This window comes from Gigantopelta aegis, chromosome 1 (genome assembly GCF_016097555.1).
Source record: "Gigantopelta aegis isolate Gae_Host chromosome 1, Gae_host_genome, whole genome shotgun sequence".
In the NCBI taxonomy this organism is placed as follows: Eukaryota; Metazoa; Mollusca; class Gastropoda; order Neomphalida; family Peltospiridae; genus Gigantopelta; species Gigantopelta aegis.
In genome coordinates this window covers 8,053,188-8,077,756 of record NC_054699.1, presented here as the reverse complement: position 1 = coordinate 8,077,756, position 24,569 = coordinate 8,053,188, and the positions used below count along the sequence as shown (strand labels likewise).

The 24,569-nt window shown below is 42.7% G+C and overlaps 2 protein-coding genes and 1 pseudogene across 2 annotated transcripts in view; all 3 read left to right on the top strand.

The window, feature by feature from the left end:
• The first annotated feature begins 210 nt into the window (after positions 1-210).
• LOC121370196 lies at positions 211-10,942 on the top strand (annotated as a pseudogene).
• A 69-nt stretch (positions 10,943-11,011) lies between these two features.
• On the top strand, positions 11,012-12,331 carry LOC121370177 (Y' element ATP-dependent helicase YPR204W-like; the record flags this gene model as incomplete). Its single annotated transcript, XM_041495295.1, has 3 exons — positions 11,012-11,144; positions 11,460-11,657; positions 12,186-12,331. Coding segments are annotated over 3 exons (477 nt in total), but the record flags the coding sequence as incomplete, so codon positions are not given.
• A 3,854-nt stretch (positions 12,332-16,185) lies between these two features.
• LOC121370151 (Na(+)/H(+) exchanger protein 7-like) overlaps positions 16,186-24,569 on the top strand; it is a 67,097-nt gene continuing 58,713 nt past the window's right edge. The window contains exon 1 of the mRNA XM_041495269.1: positions 16,186-16,594. Coding sequence (XP_041351203.1) covers positions 16,363-16,594 — 232 coding nt within the window. The 5' untranslated portion in view covers positions 16,186-16,362. The remainder of the gene's footprint in view (positions 16,595-24,569) is intronic.

Genomic DNA, 24,569 nt, shown 5'->3' with positions numbered 1-24,569 from the left:
AACTATTTGTGAGACCTAACACAACAGATCCCAATAGGAAGCGTCTATTAATTCGTTACACACCACTGATTGCATTTATATTAAAACCAGACCACGTCGCTACAGTCAAACAAGAAGGAATCAGACTGTCAGACTGTTGGCTCGTGCCAGTGCTTAAATATTAAAGTAAATATCTCTCGATCTCAGTTACCCACGTGCCATTGTTACAGCATGTCGACTTCATCCAGTGATACTACAAATCAAGAACAGGATGAATGTTTGCTTTCTATACAGACACCGACGACTATTTCGGTGATTGGTGGGTCATCGAGTGGGAAGACCTATCTAACTAAGCGTTTGTTGGAACGAGGTGATGTCATGTTTGACAAGCCACCTAATCTGATTGTGTATTGTTATGCGGTGTGGCAGGACATATACACCGAAATGCAACACGCTATACCTAACATTCAGTTTCACGATGCATTACCAAACTTGGACGAATTACACGAATGGTCTTCTCAAGCCAACAAACGGATGGTGTTGGTTTTAGATGATCTTATGATGGAAGTGTGTAAAAGCCATCTCATGTTAAACCTCTATACCACACTGTCCCACCATTTGGGTATAACTGTAGTCAACATACAACAGTCGGCCTATCCTAAAGGCGAATGTAACAGAAGTATATCGTTAAACACCCATCTGTTTATTTTAATGTCAAACCCACGCTCGGCTCACGAATACAAAATACTAGCTTCTCAGATGTTTCCTGGTCAATCTAAATACTTTTGGGAAGCCTATCGCGATGCTGTGGATGGAAAACAATATGGCTATCTCATGGTGGATGTCTCCTCTTACAGCGACCCTCAATACGGACGACTGCGTACCGGTATATTTCCCTACGAAATTTGCACGGTATATTTACCCAAGGACTAAAAACTATATAAAACGTTTGAACACAAACTACATTTCCTCATTTGCATCTCGGACTAACATGAGTAAAGAGTATTCCTGGATCATTATTGCCTACCCACCAGGTGAATCGGAGAGAGTGTTGTCAGAGAGTCCGCAGTGGTATAAAAGCAAGTGTCTGTCAATTGCCTCACTGAAGTTGGTTTTAATACGTGGAGTCGACATTCCAGATTGTTGGGGTGGACCATACTATTTTATAGTGTCAAGATCTGCTTTTGATGCATAAATAATAATGACAGACCTAATTAACGAAAATCTTAATTATTTGACCATGCTCAAGGGAGGCAATGTGAAGCAGAGACGGGCATTGTTATCACACGCATCACCCGACCAGTTCAAATCTTTGATAGAGGTGATCTTCAACATTTTACGTGGAAACATACCTCTCTCTGAAAGTGTTAAAAAGCATATGCATCGCTACAGGCTAGTTATTCGCACACTGGCTAGCAGAGCAGTCGGCAAGAAACGCAAACTACAGCTATTAAAATCTCACCAATTTATCCTACCTCCCTGTATAGAGGCACTGCTTTATTACCTACGGAACGACAGTGAATCTGTAGACAATGACCAAGCCTATGATTCTGCTATCGAGGGAAACGTATCAGAGACTTTTAAAGAAACAGACAATGAATGAAAATCATGTCTCTAATCGTGCCGAAACAGATTCGTCGGCAGAGCAGGGTATTCATTCACCCGTACACGCCGATGTGCACATGAATGAAATAACCTGTCACGAACCATGGGGCGTGAATACCGAACGACAACTGGAATTACAAAGCGAGATTTTAGATGGCATTACATCCACGACATTCATTGGCAAACTTATGACTTTGTGGATGTTTATAAAACATCAGATGGAGTTTTTTGAGTCTTCCTTGTTTTCTGTCCAGGTGGACCACTGACTGCTTTTCGTTTCAAATACATTGATTGATCACTTAATAAGGTTTGTTGTGTCTGTTTGACATAACCAATTTGATTAAATAAGTTTGTAGGACCATTTAAATCAATCATTACTTTAACAAACTGCTTGTAGTCTATGGGTTGTTTGTGTTTGTTTTGCAATACAACATGACGTATTAGCTGGACAATGTTTGATCCTTTGAATATTTTACCGTCTTTTGTGACGAATTCATTTTTGTCAGTGAGTGATATATGGCCTAAATAGAGAGAGGGGGAGGGAGAGAGAAAGACAGAGAGATAGAGAGAGAGGGGGAGAGAGAGGAAGAGAGAGAGATAGACAGAGGGAGGGAGGGGGAGAGAGAGAAAGACAGAGAGACATACAGAGACAGAGAAAGACAGGCAGATAGACGAAGAGAGAGAGAGAGACTCAGAGCGAGAGACGGAGGGAGGAAAGGGATATAAGAGAGAGGGAGAGAGAGAGAGACGGATGGAGGAAAGAGGGATATAAGAGAGAGAGAGAGAGAGAGAGAGAGAGAGAGAGAGAGAGAGAGAGAGAGAGAGAGAGAGAGACAGAGACAGAGACAGAGCTAGTTAGTTAGTTAGTTAGTTATATACAGCGCGGTCTGATTTATACCTTAGCCTGACACCAATAGCCTGTTTTCTTTTGTGCTGGCTTGTCGTTAAACATCCATTCATTTTATTCAGTTTCAAAACACTACTATTGTGTTACTCTGTAGGCTAGCTCTAATATCCGCTAGCCCTATCCAATTCATGGGATGATAATGTACAATACAGTTTATATACTCAACAAAACATGTAGGCTAACACAATCGCTCAAAACTGGAAATGCTTTTTGTTGATTATTTTATTTTGGGTCATTGTAGTTCCACCATCAAAAGACACAGTTTTTTAGCCAATTTGTTTGAAAATCTGCTCTTGTGGTGTCGTCTTTTACTTTGGGTAATTTTTATAATTTCACAAAACCATGTGTAGATACCATGTGTGATCAAAGTGTGACTAGCAATGCACATAATTACATGAATTTTCCTGTCTGTGGGACAGTGTATATTATGATCCCTTGCTGCTAATGAAAAAATGTAGAGTCAGAATTACCAAATGTTTGACATCCAATAGCCGATGATTAATCTGTGCTCTAGTGGTGTCTTTAAACAAAAAAACTTTATCAATTGCCGGAAAAGCTACTGACTCTTGATTAATTTTGTTGAGTGTATTTACGTGAAGATAAATTGGATAGAGTCAGACGCCATTCGAGATACTTGAACTGCAGATGTTAGGAAATCCCTTTAGAGGCCACCGGAAGATAAACAATTCGCGGGGAAACACCACCCCCACCCCCCACCCCCCCCATTTATACTTATACACCTCCCTAACTTTAACCATCGGGTCTGTTTAGTGGTTAGATGTTTGTGTTGCATATTGTGTGCAGATGCAGTCTACCGTGAACAAGTCTTTTTTTTTCTTCAGATACTTGTAGGTTGCATTGTATCAAAAATAAAGTTGTCAAAGTTCGAGGTAGCGCGATGGGACGTAAAAAGTGTGGTTCTTTTCTACATCCGGATACTGGTACATACCCTATATATATATATATATATATATATATATATATATATATATATATATATATATATATATATATATATATAGCTAGCTAGTATTCATATAGCTAGTGTATTTAGTGTGTGTGTCTGTGTGTGTGTCTGTGTGTGTAGCTAGTATATATATAGTTAGTATTCAAAACTTGTGTCTCAACCGAAATAGTGCAACAAATGGACACACAAACCAAAATTGTATAACCTACCGTACTCACTCTAAATCCCAATTTAATTACTTGCACTGCACTAAGTTCGAAGGAAGGAATTGTTTTATTTAACGCCACACTCAACACATTTTATTTACGGTTATATGGCATCGGACATATGGTTAAGGACCACACAGATATTGAGAGAGGAAAACCGCTGTCGCCACTTTATGGGCTACTCTTTCCGATTATTAGCAAGGGATCTTTTATATGCACCATCCCACAGACAGGGTAGTACATACCACGGCCTTTGATATACCAGTCGTGGTGCACTGGCTGGAACGAGAAATAGCCCAATGGGCCCACCGACGGGGATCGATCTCAGACCGACCGCGCATCGAGCGAGCGCTTTACCACTGGGCCACGTCCCACCCCTCGAGGTACGGAGTAAAAACATCTGCTGCTGACTGGGTTAGGTTGTCTCTTTGTTTGTTTATTGTTCTTTTTGTTTAGTTTTTGTTGAAATCACTGTAGGGTACCCCCCCCCCCCCCCCCCCCCAAAAAAAAAAAATGGAACCGATTTTTTGCAAACATTAGGGTTTCTAATAAAAGTTATGGTAAGTTACCCCCTGTTTTGTTGCAGGTAGATTAAATATGTGCGGTCTGTCTTGGATTGATCCCTGTCGGTTGGTCCATTGGGCTATTTCTTGCGCCACGACTGTAATACCAAAGACTGTGGTATGTACTATCTTGTCTGTGGTATAATGCATATAAAGGACACCTTTTACTGGTGTACTGCATGGGTGTGTTTATACGCTGCTTGTATTGGTTTTATGAATAAACGTTAACATTATCATCAATAGAAACTGATTTGTTACACTGGAACCTATGCCACCAGTGGGGTCTCATTTAGGGCTTTAAGTCCGGGAACTCATTCTGAACAGAGCATATGCACGGTTTCTGACCACATTTTCTATTACGCAGCAGTAAAGCGGAATGGTTTTAAAACTGGAATTTAAAGGTAAAACATTTAGTATCAATAGATACACATATATTCTATTGTTTAGATTATACATTTCCGTACAACCGAAATGTTTCTGTTCACACTGGTGTTTCTAATACCAAACAATGTAGTTTTCACATTTTTGAAAACGCATGCGTGTCTGAGAAGTAGCGGTTTATTGATTCGAGTTCTAGTCTGTTTTCAAGGATATTTTCCGTTTAACGTCACAGACTCTTCTTCCACCCAAAACAACAACAAAAAACAAGCCCGTACACCTATATCTATTTTTGTTTAATGGGTTGGGCGGGAGTGGCTGCATTTTTTTTATGTTTGTTTTTGTCGTTGTTTTGTTTTCAGGTTTTTTAGGGGTGGGGGTGGGTATTTTTTTTTTTTTTTTTAATTCTTGTTATATATATATATATATATATTTTTTTTTTTTGTCGGTTTCGGCTTGGTAATTTTCGGATCATTCATTCATTCATTCATTCATTCATTCATTCATTCATTCATTCATTCATTCATTCATTCATTTCTTTTCTTTTCTGCGAGTTCAGCTAGGATCGTACCTGTTCTAGATAGTCAAATGTACAGGTAGGCCATCAGGTCTCACATCTTATGCAGGATTTCACATTCCATTGTAGTGCGTCGCCACACCATTGAATTTCTAAAGCCATGAACATTTTCAGGTGTTATTGTAGCCCGAGCTCTCTGACTGTAAGAGAGCTAGACGGACATTTGGACATAAACAGAGCGTAATGAGAGCGTGTTTATGTCCAAATGTCCGTCTAGCTCTCTTACAGTCAGAGTACTCGGGCTAGTGTTATTGCTGAAGTTGCGTCATTTGTAATGCGTATAGTTCAAACTCGGTTTCACCGGCGAACTTGTTTGGTGTGTTTTCAAAGCCAGGAGAGTTCAGTGCAGAAAGAGTATGGCATGAGTTATCTGTACTGCTGAGCAAGGTCAATGTTTTGACATTTGTGTGTGTTTATGTTACATGTATTCGTGTGTGACGGAGCTCCTAAATGGTACACTGTTTTAACCTGGTTTAAACAGACCTCGACAAATCAAATTCGTTCCTGGTAATGGGTACATATCTGTCCTGCACTGTTGTTCGTGAGGTCCCCCCCCCCCCACCCCCCGTAATAGCGAATGGGGTCCTCCATAGTATTGCTGGTGTATTGACACTTGTAACTATCGATTTTGTACGTGTAAACAATGTCATGATTTAGTAAAGACCGTGATAAAGCGATCAGGGCTGTTGGAGCAAATAAGACATGTATGAAGTAATGATGCTAAGGTTGGCACTTCATGCCGGGGGGGGGGGGGGGGGGGGGGGATGTGTGTGTCTATATATATATATATATATATATATATATATATATATATATATATATTTATAAATGATGAATGAATGAATGAATAATTATAATGATAATAAATAAATAAATAAAATAATAAATAAATAATATAATAAATATTTAATAAATAATAAGTAATAATAAAAAATATTAAAATAAATAAAATTAAAATTAAATAAATAGTCCAAATAACTATAACCATATAGTAGTACAATAACAGTAGTAGAAGCAATTGCATAAGTTGTAATTATTAATTAAATAGTAATAGTAGTCTAGTAGTAATAGTAATAGTAAAATTAGTAGTTAGTTTATTTCATTGAAGAAAAGAAAATATTTAAAGGGACATTCCTGAGTTTGCTGCAATTTTTAAGATGTTATCAACTAACAGAGACTTTTTAACGATTGTAATTACATATCAAACATATTTTTCTGCAAAAAATATTAGTGGCTGTATATTAAACATGTTTCTGATCGTTCTAATATTTGTACTAGATTAAATTTTATTTTGTTTCCTAAAATATTTTTATTTTTTCGTACATACTAAATTATTTGAAGACAAAATCCAGTTTGGTATTCTTACAGATATTAAGATGACCAGAAACACATTAAATATACAGACACCGATATTCTAAACAAGAAAATATATTTCATATGTAAGTTTAATCGTGGAAATATTTTATTAGTCAGAAACATCTTTAATAATTATGTCTCTCTGTTTATGATTTTATTCTTAGATTCTTTGTAATGGATGCAATGTAACCCTGTAATCTGTAACCCTTTACCTATTTCATTATTGTGGGTACAAAAATAGCACCACTGACTTTCAAAAATTTGCCTTATTTATTCTAAACTGTATTTAAGAATATAATTGTTTTTTTATGGACTTTAAAATTAAAAGGGGGTCACAAAATTCAAAAAGGGGCAATTTGTGTTTGTGGAAGGCAAATGAGCTGAGTTTCCAAAAGGGAGCCAATTCTATAGAGCGGTTTCCAGGTTTGCTCCCTGGAAATGTTTGAAATAAAGATGTGTTTTCGGGGCAACTTATGCCTCAGTCACAAATGCACTGGTCGCCGTGTGGTTGGGGGTAACCATATGGCATCCTGGCATCCACGACATCGGGGAAAGAATCGTAGGGGTCTCCCAAAAATCTTTACCATGGTTACTTTAGATACAGTGTGTTTACGCGGACCCTACGGGCTGACACATTTTTTTAGGTCCATCAAATCTTAAGGACATCGTAAGGGCATTAAAAGTTTCCGATGACCCTACGATGCCCCAAAATCGGCCAAAAACTCAACAATGTCTGTAGGATGTCACCGATGCCCATAGGATATCGTCAAAAACACACATTGTACGGGTATCTTGCCCACTTACGATGCATTTGTGACTGAGGCATTAGTGTTATATATTGTATATGATGCACTTTTTTAAAAGTCATCAAAAGAAGTCACTTAAAACAGGTTTCTCTCTCTCCCCCTCCCTCCACTTTGGATCCACATACATACCATCTGCAGAGGGGTTCCCAGGCATGATCCCTGGAAAAGTTTGAAATAAAAATGTTCAGAGACATGTATTGGGGGCAATTTAATGTGATATATATTATAGATGATGCTTTTTTTTCTCTTTTTTTTAGTCATCAAAAAGGGTACTTCAAAGTGGTTTCTAACCACATAACCCCCACCACCCCATCCACCACCCAATCCACCAACACATCCACCACCCAATCCACCAACACATCCATCACCCAATCCACCAACACATCCACCACCCAATCCATCAACACATCCACCACCTAATCCATCAACACATCCACCACCCAATCCACAACTCAATCCACCACCCTATCCACCACCTAATCCACCAACACATCCACCACCCAATCCATCAACACATCCACCACCTAATCCATCAACACATCCACCACCCAATCCACCACCTAATCCATCAACACATCCACCACCCAATCCACCACCCCATCCACCACCCAATCCATCAACACATCCACCCCCCAATCCATCAACACATCCACCACCTAATCCACCACCCAATCCACCACCTAATCCACCAACACATCACCACCTAATCCACCAACACATCCATCAACACATCCACCACTCAATCCACCACCTAATCCACCAACACATCCACCACTCAATCCACCACCCAATCCACCAACACATCCACCACCCAATCCACCACCCCATCCACCACCCAATCCATCAACACATCCACCACCCAATCCACCACCCCATCCACCACCCCATCCACCACCCCATCCACCACCCCATCCACCAACACATCCACCACCCAATCCATCAACACATCCACCACGCAATCCACCACCCCATCCACCACTCAATCCACCAACCAATCCATCAACACATCCACCACCCCATCCACCACCCCATCCACCACCCAATCCACCACCCCATCCACCACCCAATCCACCACCCCATCCACCACCCAATCCACCACCCAATCCATCAACACATCCACCACCCAATCCACAACCACATCCACCACCCAATCCACCACCCCATCCACCAACACATCCACCACCCCATCCACCAACACATCCACCACCCAATCCACCACCACATCCACCACCCAATCCACCAACACATCCACCACCCAATCCACCAATCCACCAACACATCCACCACCCAATCCACCACCTAATCCACCAACCCATCCACCACTCAATCCACCACCCAATCCATCAACACATCCACCACCCAATCCACCACCCAATCCACCAACACATCCACCACCTAATCCACCAACACATCCATCAACACATCCACCACTCAATCCACCACCCAATCCACCAACACATCCACCACCTAATCCACCAACACATCCACCACCCAATCCACCACCAAATCCACCAACACATCCACCACTCAATCCACCACCCAATCCATCAACACATCCACCACCCAATCCACCAACACATCCACCAACACATCCACCACCCAATCCACCACCTAATCCATCAACACATCCACCACCCAATCCACCAACACATCCACCACCCAATCCACCACCCCATCCACCAACACATCCACCACCCAATCCACCAACACATCCACCACCCAATCCACCACCCCATCCACCAACACATCCACCACCCAATCCACCAACACATCCACCACCCAATCCACCACCCCATCCACCAACACATTCACCACCCAATCCACCAACACATCCACCACCCAATCCACCACCCCATCCACCACCACATCCACCACCTAATCCACCAACACCCAATCCACAAACACATCCACCACCCAATCCACCACCCCATCTACCACCCAATCCACCAACACATCCACCACTCAATCCACCACCTAATCCATCAACACATCCACCACCCAATCCACCAACACATCCACCACCCAATCCACCACCCCATCCACCACCCAATCCACCAACACATCCACCACCCAATCCACCACCCCATCCACCACCTAATCCACCAACACATCCACCACCCAATCCACCAACACATCCACCACCCAATCCACCAACACATCCACCACCCAATCCACCAACACATCCACCACCCAATCCACCACCCCATCCACCAACACATCCACCACCCAATCCATCAACACATCCACCACCCAATCCACCACCCCATCCACCAACACATACAGCACCCAATCCACCAACACATCCACCACCCAATCCACCACCCCATCCACCAACACATCCACCACCCAATCCACCAACACATCCACCACCCAATCCACCACCCCATCCACCAACACATCCACCACCCAATCCATCAACACATCCACCACCCAATCCACCAACACATCCACCACCCAATCCACCACCTAATCAATCAACACATCCACCACCCAATCCACCAACACATCCACCACCCAATCCACCAACACATCCACCACCCAATCCACCAACACATCCACCACCCAATCCACCAACACATCCACCACCCAATCCACCACCTAATCCATCAACACATCCACCACCCAATCCACCAACACATCCACCACCCCATCCACCACCCCATCCACCACCCAATCCACCACCCCATCCACCACCCAATCCACCAACACATCTAGCACCCAATCCACCACCTAATCCATCAACACATCCACCACCCAATCCACCAACACATCCACCACCCAATCCACCACCCAATCCATCAACACGTCCACCACCCAATCCACCACCTAATCCACCAACACATCCACCACTCAATCCACCACCCAATCCATCAACACATCCACCACCCAATCCATCAACACATCCACCACCCAATCCATCAACACATCCACCACCCAATCCACCAACACATCCACCACCCAATCCACCACCCAATCCATCAACACATCCACCACCCAATCCACCACCTAATCCACCAACACATCCACCACTCAATCCACCACCCAATCCATCAACACATCCACCACCCAATCCATCAACACATCCACCACCCAATCCACCAACACATCCACCACCCAATCCACCACCCAATCCATCACCACATCCACCACTCAATCCACCACTCAATCCATCAACACATCCACCACCCAATCCACCACCCAATCCACCACCCAATCCACCACCCAATCCACCAACACATCCACCACCCAATCCACCAACACATCCACCACCCAATCCAGCAACACATCCACCACCCAATGCACCAACACATCCACCACCCAATCCACCACCTAATCCATCAACACATCCACCACCCAATCCACCACCCAATCCACCACCCAATCCATCAACACATCCACCACCCAATCCACCACCCAATCCATCAACACATCCACCACCTAATCCACCAACACATCCACCACTCAATCCACCACCCAATCCACCACCTAATCCACCAACACATCCACCACTCAATCCACCACCCAATCCATCAACACATCCACCACCCAATCCACCACCCAATCCACCAACACATCCACCACCCAATCCACCACCTAATCCATCAACACATCCACCACCCAATCCACCACCCAATCCATCACCACATCCACCACTCAATCCACCACCCACTCCATCAACACATCCACCACCCAATCCACCACCCAATCCACCAACACATCCACCACCCAATCCACCAACACATCCACCACCCAATCCAGCAACACATCCACCACCCAATCCACCAACACATCCACCACTCAATCCACCACCTAATCCACCAACACATCCACCACCCAATCCACAACTCAATCCACCACCCTATCCACCACCTAATCCACCAACACCCAATCCACAAACACATCCACCACCCAATCCACCACCCCATCTACCACCCAATCCACCAACACATCCACCACCCAATCCACCAACACATCCACCACTCAATCCACCACCTAATCCATCAACACATCCACCACCCAATCCACCAACACATCCACCACCCAATCCACCACCCCATCCACCACCCAATCCACCAACACATCCACCACCCAATCCACCACCCCATCCACCACCTAATCCACCAACACATCCACCACCCAATCCACCAACACATCCACCACCCAATCCACCACCCAATCCACCAACACATCCACCACCCAATCCACCAACACATCCACCACCCAATCCACCACCCCATCCACCAACACATCCACCACCCAATCCATCAACACATCCACCACCCAATCCACCACCCCATCCACCAACACATACAGCACCCAATCCACCAACACATCCACCACCCAATCCACCACTCCATCCACCAACACATCCACCACCCAATCCACCAACACATCCACCACCCAATCCACCACCCCATCCACCAACACATCCACCACCCAATCCATCAACACATCCACCACCCAATCCACCAACACATCCACCACCCAATCCTCCACCTAATCAATCAACACATCCACCACCCAATCCACCAACACATCCACCACCCAATCCACCAACACATCCACCACCCAATCCACCAACACATCCACCACCCAATCCATCAACACATCCACCACCCAATCCACCACCCCATCCACCACTCAATCCACCAACCAATCCATCAACACATCCACCACCCAATCCACCACCCCATCCACCACCCCATCCACCACGCAATCCACCAACACATCCACCACCCAATCCACCACCCCATCCACCACCCAATCCACCAACACCTAATCCACCAACACCTAATCCACCAACACATCCACCACCCCATCCACCAACACATCCACCACCCAATCCACCAACACATCCACCACCCAGTCCACCACCCAATCCACCAACACATCCACCGCTCAATCCACCACCCAATCCACCACTCAATCCACCGCTCAATCCACCACCCATTCCACCACTCAATCCACCACCCCATCCACCACCTAATCCACCACCTAATCCACCACCCAATCCACCAGCACATCCACCACTCAATCCACCACCCCATCCGCCACCCAATCCACCACCTAATTCTCCAACCCATCCACCACTCAATCCGCCACCCAATCCACCACCCAATCCACCACTCAATCCACCACCTAATCCACCACCCAATCCACCAACACATCCACCACCCAATCCACCACCTAATTCTCCAACCCATCCACCACTCAATCCGCCACCCAATCCACCACCCAATCCACCACTCAATCCACCACCTAATCCACCACCCAATCCACCAACACATCCACCACCCAATCCACCAACACATCCACCACCCAATCCACCAACATATCCACCACTCAATCTACCACCCCATCCACCACCCAATCCACCACCTAATTCTCCAACCCATCCACCACTCAATCCGCCACCCAATCCACCACCCAATCCACCACTCAATCCACCACCTAATCCACCACCCAATCCACCAACACATCCACCACCCCATCCCACCACCCTATCCACCGCCCCATCCCACCACCCTATCCACCACCCCATCCCACCCCACCACCCCATCCACCACTCCATTCACCAACACATCCACCAACCCATTCACCAACCCATCCCACCCACACCACCCCACCCCGCCACTCTGGATGCACATGCATACTAGTAATGGTAAATGGAGTTGTATGGTTGAACATTAATTTATATACATAATCTATAATTTGTGTTAGTTTCCATAAACGACTTCCATTGAAGATTGTTCATATGTAATAATCATATTCTACAATACGACACAATTATTAAATATTAAACACAGGGCTACATATAGCTTTGGGTCACCCAGTTATCTATTAAATTTCAAACATTGCAAAACCCCAGCTATTTTCAGATAAAATACCAATTATTACTGGAAATTAATTTGCCAAATTAAATTAAAATTCATAAATTGTTTTTGAAATTTGCATTTGGTGAATTTGGCGAGTGCCACAGCTATCTCTGAAAGAATACATGTAGCTCAAGCCTGACACTGTCAAGCTTATAGGGGGACAATAAAATAATATATATTTATTTATAATGTGAGATTGGCAATCAACTTTTTTATTTAGAAAACAAAACAACAAAAACAACAACAACAAAACCCTATAAAACTCCCCATGTATACATGTATTATAAAATGTTGCATTTAAAACACAGAAGGGTGTACACTACCAAATCAAATCCCATAGACGACAATAGTAACATATGTGGCTAAAACTCCTATCTGCAGTGTATCAATTGACATAAACACCACGGATATAAATACTATCACCCCTCACCCTTAAAGTGAATCATAAAAAATTGGGGATCAAGTTGCTCATTTCAGAGATAACGGGTAGCGTCTATGACTACCCTAGTTCCGAACAAAATTTGATTACTTTTTTTTACAGGTACCCTATACATGTTTCAAGCACAAGGCTACTTGACACAGTGGTACTAGATGAAATAAATTTGCTTACATTTTTTGCCCAGATGGAACTATTTTTTACAACCAACACACTCACATTTATTACAAATCACAGGACTTGTGGTGTTCACTTCGCTATCAAAAGTTGGGTTCACCTTGAACTTTGACCCAGCCGGAAGTTATTTCGTTTAGTACTACCAGAAACCCTAGCTTGAATAGAGACTACCTCAGAGCAGGTGCATCTACAGGGTCAAAATCTCTCCCTTTTAAAAAAAAAAAAAAATTCTCAATGTATTTTCCAGGGGAACATGACTTGTTTCCCCTATAAACTATATAGAGTGAGTTCTTAAGGGCTCAGTGGGTAGATGTAAGGCCACTACACCATCTTCTCTCTCACTGACCACTAACCAACTAACATCTAACCCACTGTCCTCGACAGACAGCCCAGATAGCTTGAGGTGTGTACCCAGGACAGCGTGCTTGAACCTTAATTGGATATAAGCATGAAAATAAATTGAAATGAATGAATGAAGACTGGTATGTCCTGTTCTATATGGAAAAGTGCAAATAAAAGAACCCTTGCTGCTTTTATGGTAGCAGCAGATACAAAACCAAATAGTTCTATAGGACTCGAGTTTAGGGGTTATCTGGTATATATATATATATATATATATATGTATGTATGTATGTATGTATGTATGTATGTATATATATATATATATATATATATATATATATATATATATATATTTGTTTCTTCCCATTCCAATAGCTTCTTTTAAATTCGCAGATGCTAATTTCAACCCATGAAAATGGACACTAAATTTTAGTTGAGTTACAAACCTCTAACTTAAGTTTATTTGGATAAAGTTATAACAGAGTACAGGGGCGGCACAGTGTAAAAAATAGTGGTACGGCTCGTGGTTGCCAGACTCTCTTTTCAAATTACTTGTAAGGACATTTTCACAGATATAGCAAATATAACCCACACACACAATCACAAAAGTGGTACGGCCATGGCCGTACTAGCCATACCATCTGCGCCGCCCCTGGAGTAAAACAGGAGTCTGTGATGTTGAAACAAGGAAATACCCTCTAAAATAGACTACAGCTTGTCTTGTTAACCATTATTTCTCAGAGGTACGTGTTTTTTTATACATGTATTATGGAAAATACATTCTGCAGTACTACAAGCACCATGATGACCAGAAACACTCCAGATGTACGGAAATGGGTAATCTAAATAACACAACATAAGTAATGTCTGATTTCAGTTATCAAAGATGGCTGTAATAGTGAAAAATATGCCTTAGTGTTTAAAAACTATGGTCTGTCGCTTTAACAAACACCAGGATGACCAGAAACACTCCAGATGTACGGAAATGGGTAATCTAATCAATAAAGTGTAAGTAATATCAGATTTCAGTTACCCACACCAGCTCTAATTGTGAAAAATATGCCCTAGTGTTTAAAAACCAGTTGCTGTGACTATAACTTTCATACCGGCCTTGGTGGCATTGTGGTTAGGCCATCGGTCTACAGGCTGGTAGGTACTGTGTTCGGATCCCAGTCGAGGCATGGGATTTTTAATCCAGATACAGACTCCAAACCCTGAGTGAGTGCTCTGCAAGGCTCAATGGGTAGGTGTAAACCACTTGCACCGACCAGTGATCCATAACTGGTTCAACAAAGGCCATGGTTTGTGCTACCCTGCCTGTGGGAAGCGCAAATAAAAGATCCCTTGCTGCCTGTCATAAAAGAGTAGCCTATGTGGCGACAGTGGGTTTCCTCTAAAAAACAGTGTCAGAATGATCATATGTTTGACATCCAATAGCCGATAATAAGATAACAAATAAATGTGCTCTAGTGGCGTCGTTAAATAAAACAAACTTTACTCTTTTTTCTATGACTTTCGGTTTTCTTGCTGTCCATTGTAATCATCCTTGCCCCAGTTCTTGTCAGACAGATATGTTTATTTACATCTCACCTCATGTACAACATCATTGCATTTAAAATAAACATATATAAGTACATGAGCCATTCCATAGGGAATTAAGAGAGACAATATATACAATAAACAAATATTCACATTTATAAAGCTGTTATAAAGCAAGTTTTGGTTCAGACAGTAAAAAATATACAGTGGCAGATCCAGAAAATCCATTTAGGGGTCACCAATGACATGAGGCGGAATGCCAATGGAATTTTGAGGGAGGTTTGGAGGGGATCATAAAAGAATGAAAATTAATATATAATAAAATTAAAACTCGCAAAATTTAGAGGGCCCCCCTAGATCCGCCTCTGATATATCTTATTGTCTGTCAAACCACGTACTTGTGTCCTGTGCCTATCTATACTACACACCAGCCACTTTTCATCATTTGTGTATTCAAACATATTTTATTTTTTATTCCATTTTTTTCCTCTTTTTTTTTTTTCAGAGATATTAACATTGAAGTTGGAGAAGACTGAAAATAAGGACTTTGTGGTTGTGACAGAATTGACCTTTCTGAACATTCTTAACGGGGTACAGAGGTCATAGGGCATGACCTTGAGGTCGTCTGTAAAAGTATAACTCATCAGTATGGTATCTCTACAAAGTATTGTTGCTATTTTTAGCATTTATGTTTTTGATGTGATCCTACCCTGTGGATCAGCACCGACAAATTACAGCACAACACCAACAACACCAACACCGGATGTAGCAGATAATAAGTCGGATGAAGGGATTCAAGTGGCCGGGTTGGATTTCAAAACTGTTAAATCTCCGCTGGTATATACAGTTGTTGTTTTGTTAGCAGGGCTGAGTAAAATCCGTGAGTATCAGTCACATAACCAAGTTTTGGAATGGATCGGTGGATGGATGGATGGATGGACGGACGGACGGACAGATGGAACCAGTACAGGGTTCGCAGCCCGATACTGGTTCCAACCCAGAGCGAGTTCTTAAGGGCTCAATGGGTAGGTGTAAGGCCCAGTATCCATAGATTGTTCCCTTGTGGTGTGTTCCCTTGTTCCGTGTTCGCTTGTGACCTTGTAACGCGCCACATTGACAATGAACCTTTGTTTTGTTCAGTGGCCGTTCCAATAGGTTGAACCCGGGAAACATGTGGCCTTATGCACGGCATGTATGACCTACTGACCGGGAACACAGGGAATGAAAATGCTCATTCTTTTTCATATGCCACAAGAGCATACAAGCCATTTTGGTGTTGATAGTCATGTGAAGCTATTCTCAATATGAGTGAAGTTGAATTTATTGAGGAGGTGAGAGGACATGAGCTGCTGTGGGACCCTACAAATAAGTATTACCATGACAAACACCAGGAGTTCGGTTCATCCTTTAGTTGTAAACAAAATAATTTATGCATTAAAAGCTTTTGTGAGTTCCTTGATTTCCATTCTGTTCAACGTTTGTTTTATAAGATAATCACGTGGTGATAAGTAGAATAAATCAGTAGTACACATGCCACAGGGAACATGCTATGGAGACTGAGGATACAAAGCCAGGTCACGAGGTCACAACGCCACAAGGTCACAAGTTCACAAGGGAACGGTCTATGGATACGGGCCTAAGGCCACTACACTCTCTTCTCTCTCACTAACCACTAACCAACTAACAACTAACCCACTGTCCTGAACAGATAGCCCAGATAGCTGAGGTGTGTGCCCAGGACAGCGTGATTGAACCTTAATCGGATATAAGCACGAAAATAAGTTGAAATGAAATGGATGGATGGATGGATGGATGGATGAATGGATGGATTAATGAATGTGTTGGTGCTAGGTGGATGGATACGGATGGATAGATGGGGGTGTGCATGAGTTTTATAAAAGTGTATGGGTTTTAGTTGGATGGATGGATGAATGATGGATGGGTGGATTTTACATGGATGGATGAAGGATGGACGAGTGGATAAAGGATAGATAGATGGGTGGGTGGGTGGGTTTTATAAGGATGGATGGGTTTAGGTGGTTGGATGGATGGATGAATGATTGATTGGTGAGTTTTAGGTAAATGGATGGGTTGTATGTGGATGGATGGATAGAGGGATGGGGTTTTGATGGATAGAGGGATGGGGTTTTGATGGATAGAGTGATGGGGTTTTGATGGATAGAGTGATGGGGTTTTGATGGATAGTCCTTAATTGGATATAAGCATGAAAATAAGTTAAATTAAAATGATGGATAATGTATGGATGGATGGATGCATGGATGGATGCATGGATGCATGGATGGATGAATAGGTGGATGGATGGATGCATGGATGGATGGATGGATGGGTGGATGGATGGGTGGGTGGGTAGATGGATGTGTGGGTGGGTTGGTGGGTGGATGGATGGATGGATGGATGGATGGATGTTTGATGGGTACCGGTAGGTTTTAGATGGATGTATGATAGATGGATAGTGTATGGATGGATGGATGGATGGATGATTGATGGGTACCGGTAGGTTTTAGGTGGATGTATGATAGATGGATAGTGTATGGATGGATGGATGATTGATGGGTACCGGTAGGTTTTAGGTGGATATATGATAGATGGATAGTGTATGCATGGATGGATGGATGGATGGATGGATGATTGATGGGTACCGGTAGGTTTTAGGTGGATGTATGATAGATGGATAGTGTATGGATGGATGGATGGATGATTGATGGGTACCGGTAGGTTTTAGGTGGATGTATGATAGATGGATAGTGTATGGATGGATGGATGGATGGATGGATGGATGATTGATGGGTACCGGTAGGTTTTAGGTGGATGTATGATACATGGATAGTGTATGGATGGATGGATGGATGATTGATGGGTACCGGTAGGTTTTAGGTGGATGTATGATAGATGGATAGTGTATGGATGGATGGATGGATGATTGATGGGTACCGGTAGGTTTTAGGTGGATGTATGATAGATGGATAGTGTATGGATGGATGGATGGATGATTGATGGGAACCGGTAGGTTTTTGGTGGATGTATGATAGATGGATAGTGTATGGATGGATGGATGATTGATGGGTATCAGTAGGTTTTAGGTGGATGTATGATAGATGGATAGTGTATGGATGGATGGATGGATGGATGATTGATGGGTACCAGTAGGTTTTAGGTGGATGTATGATAGATGGATAGTGTATGGATGGATGGATGGATGGATGGATGGTGGGTATTATATGGGTGAATTGTTTTTAGAAGTATGAATGGATGGATGAAGAATGTTTGCCTGGATGAATGGATAAATAGATAGATGGGTGGGTTTTATTTGGATGGATTACTTTTAGATGGATGGATGGATGGATGGATTAATGGAAAATGGATGGATGAAGGATGTATGGATGAATGGATAGATGGATGGGTTTTATATGAATTGATTAGTTTTAAATGGATGAATGGATTGATGGATGGGTTTCAGGTAGATGAATAGATGGGTGGATTGATTTTAGGTGTGTATGTGGATGGACAGATGGATGGGTGGGCTTTAGGTATTTAGATGGATGAATGGATGGAATGATTGATGGATATATGGATAGATGGATAGGTTTTTAAATTTAGATGGATGGATGGACAGATGAATGGACAGAGCATGGATGTATGGGTGGGTTTTAGATGGATGGATGGATGCAGAAAAATGACCAGGTATTTTTAAAAAAAGAAATTGCGGGGATAATTAATTGCTCATGTTACTTTAATTATGGGGAGCTATTTAAAATATTTCTTTATCCCATAACTTACCCATGACATCCATGTCATAAACCCATGTGATAATTTTAGTTTATTAACCCGGTTAATAATGGTCTCTCGGTAATGTGTTGCTGTGGATGGGTAATTTGTTTACAAGCCAACAAGACCTGTATTCCTGAGCATAATGTTTTCAAATATGTAGTTAAAATGCGTGACGTCAAACTAATTTGTGCTAATCATACTGACGTCATATTACCGATGGCGGCGACTTTAGTACTGTGATTTAGTAAAAATTTTAATTAAAATGTTATTTTAGAAGCGTTATAGGATAAATAGAATTCGTTACTCGTGTCTTTTAATATGTAAAATATCAACCTCGTCTAGTTAATGGGTATTTGTCTCAGCAGAGCCTCGACAAATACTAATTAACATACTTGGTTGATATTTTCCATATTGAAAAATACTTGTGACAAATCCTTTATATATTTATCCTAGATAAATTCTATTCATGCTAAGGCAAACAAAAGATCACTCTTGTTGAACTAGACTCAGGAGAGTGATGGTCAGTGAGAGCGATGGTCAGGAGAGAGCGATGGTCAGGAGAGAGCGATGGTCAGTGAGAGAGCGATGGTGTGAGAGAGCGATGGTCAGTGAGAGCGATGGTCAGGAGAGAGCGATGGTCAGGAGAGAGCGATGGTCAGTGAGAGCGATGGTCAGGAGAGAGCGATGGTCAGGAGAGAGCGATGGTCAGTGAGAGCGATGGTCAGGAGAGAGCGATGGTCAGGAGAGAGCGATGGTCAGTGAGAGCGATGGTCAGTGAGAGCGCGATGGTCAGTGAGAGCGCGATGGTCAGTGAGAGCGATGGTCAGTGAGAGCGCGATGGTCAGTGAGAGCGCGATGGTCAGTGAGAGCGATGGTCAGTGAGAGCGCGATGGTCAGTGAGAGCGCGATGGTCAGTGAGAGCGATGGTCAGTGAGAGCGCGATGGTCAGTGAGAGCGCGATGGTCAGTGAGAGCGCGATGGTCAGTGAGAGCGATGGTCAGTGAGAGCGCGATGGTCAGTGAGAGCGCGATGGTCAGTGAGAGCGCGATGGTCAGTGAGAGCGCGATGGTCAGTGAGAGCGATGGTCAGTGAGAGCGATGGTCAGTGAGAGCGATGGTCAGTGAGAGCGCGATGGTCAGTGAGAGCGCGATGGTCAGTGAGAGAGCGATGGTCAGTGAGAGCGATGGTCAGTGAGAGCGCGATGGTCAGTGAGAGCGCGATGGTCAGTGAGAGCGCGATGGTCAGTGAGAGAGCGATGGTCAGGAGAGAGCGATGGTCAGTGAGAGAGCGATGGTCAGTGAGAGCGCGATGGTCAGTGAGAGCGATGGTCAGGAGAGAGCGATGGTCAGTGAGAGAGCGATGGTCAGGAGAGAGCGATGGTCAGTGAGAGCGATGGTCAGAGAGAGAGCGATGGTCAGTGAGAGCGCGATGGTCAGTGAGAGCGCGATGGTCAGTGAGAGAGCGATGGTCAGGAGAGAGCGATGGTCAGGAGAGAGCGATGGTCAGTGAGAGAGCGATGGTCAGTGAGAGCGATGGTCAGGAGAGAGCGATGGTCAGTGAGAGCGATGGTCAGTGAGAGCGATGGTCAGAGAGAGCGATGGTCAGTGAGAGCGCGATGGTCAGTGAGAGCGCGATGGTCAGTGAGAGAGCGATGGTCAGGAGAGAGCGATGGTCAGTGAGAGCGATGGTCAGTGAGAGCGATGGTCAGTGAGAGCGCGATGGTCAGTGAGAGAGCGATGGTCAGTGAGAGCGCGATGGTCAGGAGAGAGCGATGGTCAGTGAGAGCGCGATGGTCAGGAGAGAGCGATGGTCAGTGAGAGCGATGGTCAGTGAGAGCGATGGTCAGTGAGAGCGCGATGGTCAGTGAGAGCGCGATGGTCAGTGAGAGCGCGATGGTCAGTGAGAGCGCGATGGTCAGTGAGAGCGATGGTCAGTGAGAGCGCGATGGTCAGGAGAGAGCGATGGTCAGTGAGAGCGCGATGGTCAGTGAGAGCGCGATGGTCAGTGAGAGCGATGGTCAGTGAGAGCGCGATGGTCAGTGAGAGCGCGATGGTCAGTGAGAGCGCGATGGTCAGTGAGAGCGCGATGGTCAGTGAGAGCGCGATGGTCAGTGAGAGCGCGATGGTCAGTGAGAGCGCGATGGTCAGTGAGAGCGCGATGGTCAGTGAGAGCGCGATGGTCAGTGAGAGCGATGGTCAGTGAGAGCGCGATGGTCAGTGAGAGCGATGGTCAGTGAGAGCGATGGTCAGTGAGAGCGATGGTCAGTGAGAGCGCGATGGTCAGTGAGAGCGCGATGGTCAGTGAGAGCGCGATGGTCAGTGAGAGAGCGATGGTCAGGAGAGAGCGATGGTCAGGAGAGAGCGATGGTCAGTGAGAGAGCGATGGTCAGTGAGAGCGCGATGGTCAGTGAGAGCGATGGTCAGTGAGAGAGCGATGGTCAGTGAGAGAGCGATGGTCAGTGAGAGCGATGGTCAGTGAGAGCGATGGTCAGTGAGAGCGCGATGGTCAGTGAGAGCGCGATGGTCAGTGAGAGCGCGATGGTCAGGAGAGAGCGATGGTCAGGAGAGAGCGATGGTCAGTGAGAGAGCGATGGTCAGTGAGAGCGATGGTCAGTGAGAGCGATGGTCAGTGAGAGCGATGGTCAGTGAGAGCGCGATGGTCAGTGAGAGAGCGATGGTCAGTGAGAGCGCGATGGTCAGGAGAGAGCGATGGTCAGTGAGAGCGCGATGGTCAGTGAGAGAGCGATGGTCAGTGAGAGCGCGATGGTCAGGAGAGAGCGATGGTCAGGAGAGAGCGATGGTCAGTGAGAGCGCGATGGTCAGTGAGAGCGCGATGGTCAGGAGAGAGCGATGGTCAGGTGAGAGCGATGGTCAGGAGAGAGCGATGGTCGGTGAAAGCGATGGTCGGAGAGAGCGATGGTCAGGAGAGAGAGATGGTCAGGAGAGCGCGATGGTCAGTGAGAGAGCGATGGTCAGTGAGAGCGATGGTCAGGAGCATTAAGAAGCCAAATTAGCCAATTACAAATGATTAAATACACATTATGTAAGACTAAGAATATCTTTATATGCTAAAGTATTTGATAAATTGCTGACTTTAAGAAGCCAAATTAGCCAATTACAAATGATTAAATACACATTATGTAAGACTAAGAATATCTTTATATGCTAAAGTATTTGATAAATTGCTGACTTTAAGAAGCCAAATTAGCCAATGATACAAATGATAAGAATAAATACACATTATGTAAGACTAAGAATATCTTTATATGCTAAAGTATTTGATAAATTGCTGACTTTAAGAAGCTTTATATGCTAAAGTATTTGATAAATTGCTGACACTATGTAAGACTAAGAATATCTTTATATGCTAAAGTATTTGATAAATGATTAAATACACATTATGTAAGACTAAGAATATCTTTATATGCTAAAGTATTTGATAAATTGCTGACTTTAAGAAGCCAAATTAGCCAATTACAAATGATTAAATACACATTATGTAAGACTAAGAATATCTTTTTGATAAATTGCTGATATGCTAAAGTATTTGATAAATTGCTGACTTTAAGAAGCCAAATTAGCCAATTACAAATGATTAAATACACATTATGTAAGACTAAGAATATCTTTATATGCTAAAGTATTTGATAAATTGCTGACTTTAAGAAGCCAAATTAGCCAATTACAAATGATTAAATACACATTATGTAAGACTAAGAATATCTTTATATGCTAAAGTATTTGATAAATTGCTGACTTTAAGAAGCCAAATTAGCCAATTACAAATGATTAAATACACATTATGTAAGACTAAGAATATCTTTATATGCTAAAGTATTTGATAAATTGCTGACTTTAAGAAGCCAAATTAGCCAATTACAAATGATTAAATACACATTATGTAAGACTAAGAATATCTTTATATGCTAAAGTATTTGATAAATTGCTGACTTTAAGAAGCCAAATTAGCCAATTACAAATGATTAAATACACATTATGTAAGACTAAGAATATCTTTATATGCTAAAGTATTTGATAAATTGCTGACTTTAAGAAGCCAAATTAGCCAATTACAAATGATTAAATACACATTATGTAAGACTAAGAATATCTTTATATGCTAAAGTATTTGATAAATTGCTGACTTTAAGAAGCCAAATTAGCCAATTACAAATGATTAAATACACATTATGTAAGACTAAGAATATCTTTATATGCTAAAGTATTTGATAAATTGCTGACTTTAAGAAGCCAAATTAGCCAATTACAAATGATTAAATACACATTATGTAAGACTAAGAATATCTTTATATGCTAAAGTATTTGATAAATTGCTGACTTTAAGAAGCCAAATTAGCCAATTACAAATGATTAAATACACATTATGTAAGACTAAGAATATCTTTAATGCTAATATTGCTGACTTTAAGAAGCCAAATTAGCCAATTACAAATGATTAAATACACATTATGTAAGACTAAGATATCTTTATATGCTAAAGTATTTGATAAATTGCTGACTTTAAGAAGCCAAATTAGCCAATTACAAATGATTAAATACACATTATGTAAGACTAAGAATATCTTTATATGCTAAAGTATTTGATAAATTGCTGACTTTAAGAAGCCAAATTAGCCAATTACAAATGATTAAATACACATTATGTAAGACTAAGAATATCTTTATATGCTAAAGTATTTGATAAATTGCTGACTTTAAGAAGCCAAATTAGCCAATTACAAATGATTAAATACACATTATGTAAGACTAAGAATATCTTTATATGCTAAAGTATTTGATAAATTGCTGACTTTAAGAAGCCAAATTAGCCAATTACAAATGATTAAATACACATTATGTAAGACTAAGAATATCTTTATATGCTAAAGTATTTGATAAATTGCTGACTTTAAGAAGCCAAATTAGCCAATTACAAATGATTAAATACACATTATGTAAGACTAAGAATATCTTTATATGCTAAAGTATTTGATAAATTGCTGACTTTAAGAAGCCAAATTAGCCAATTACAAATGATTAAATACACATTATGTAAGACTAAGAATA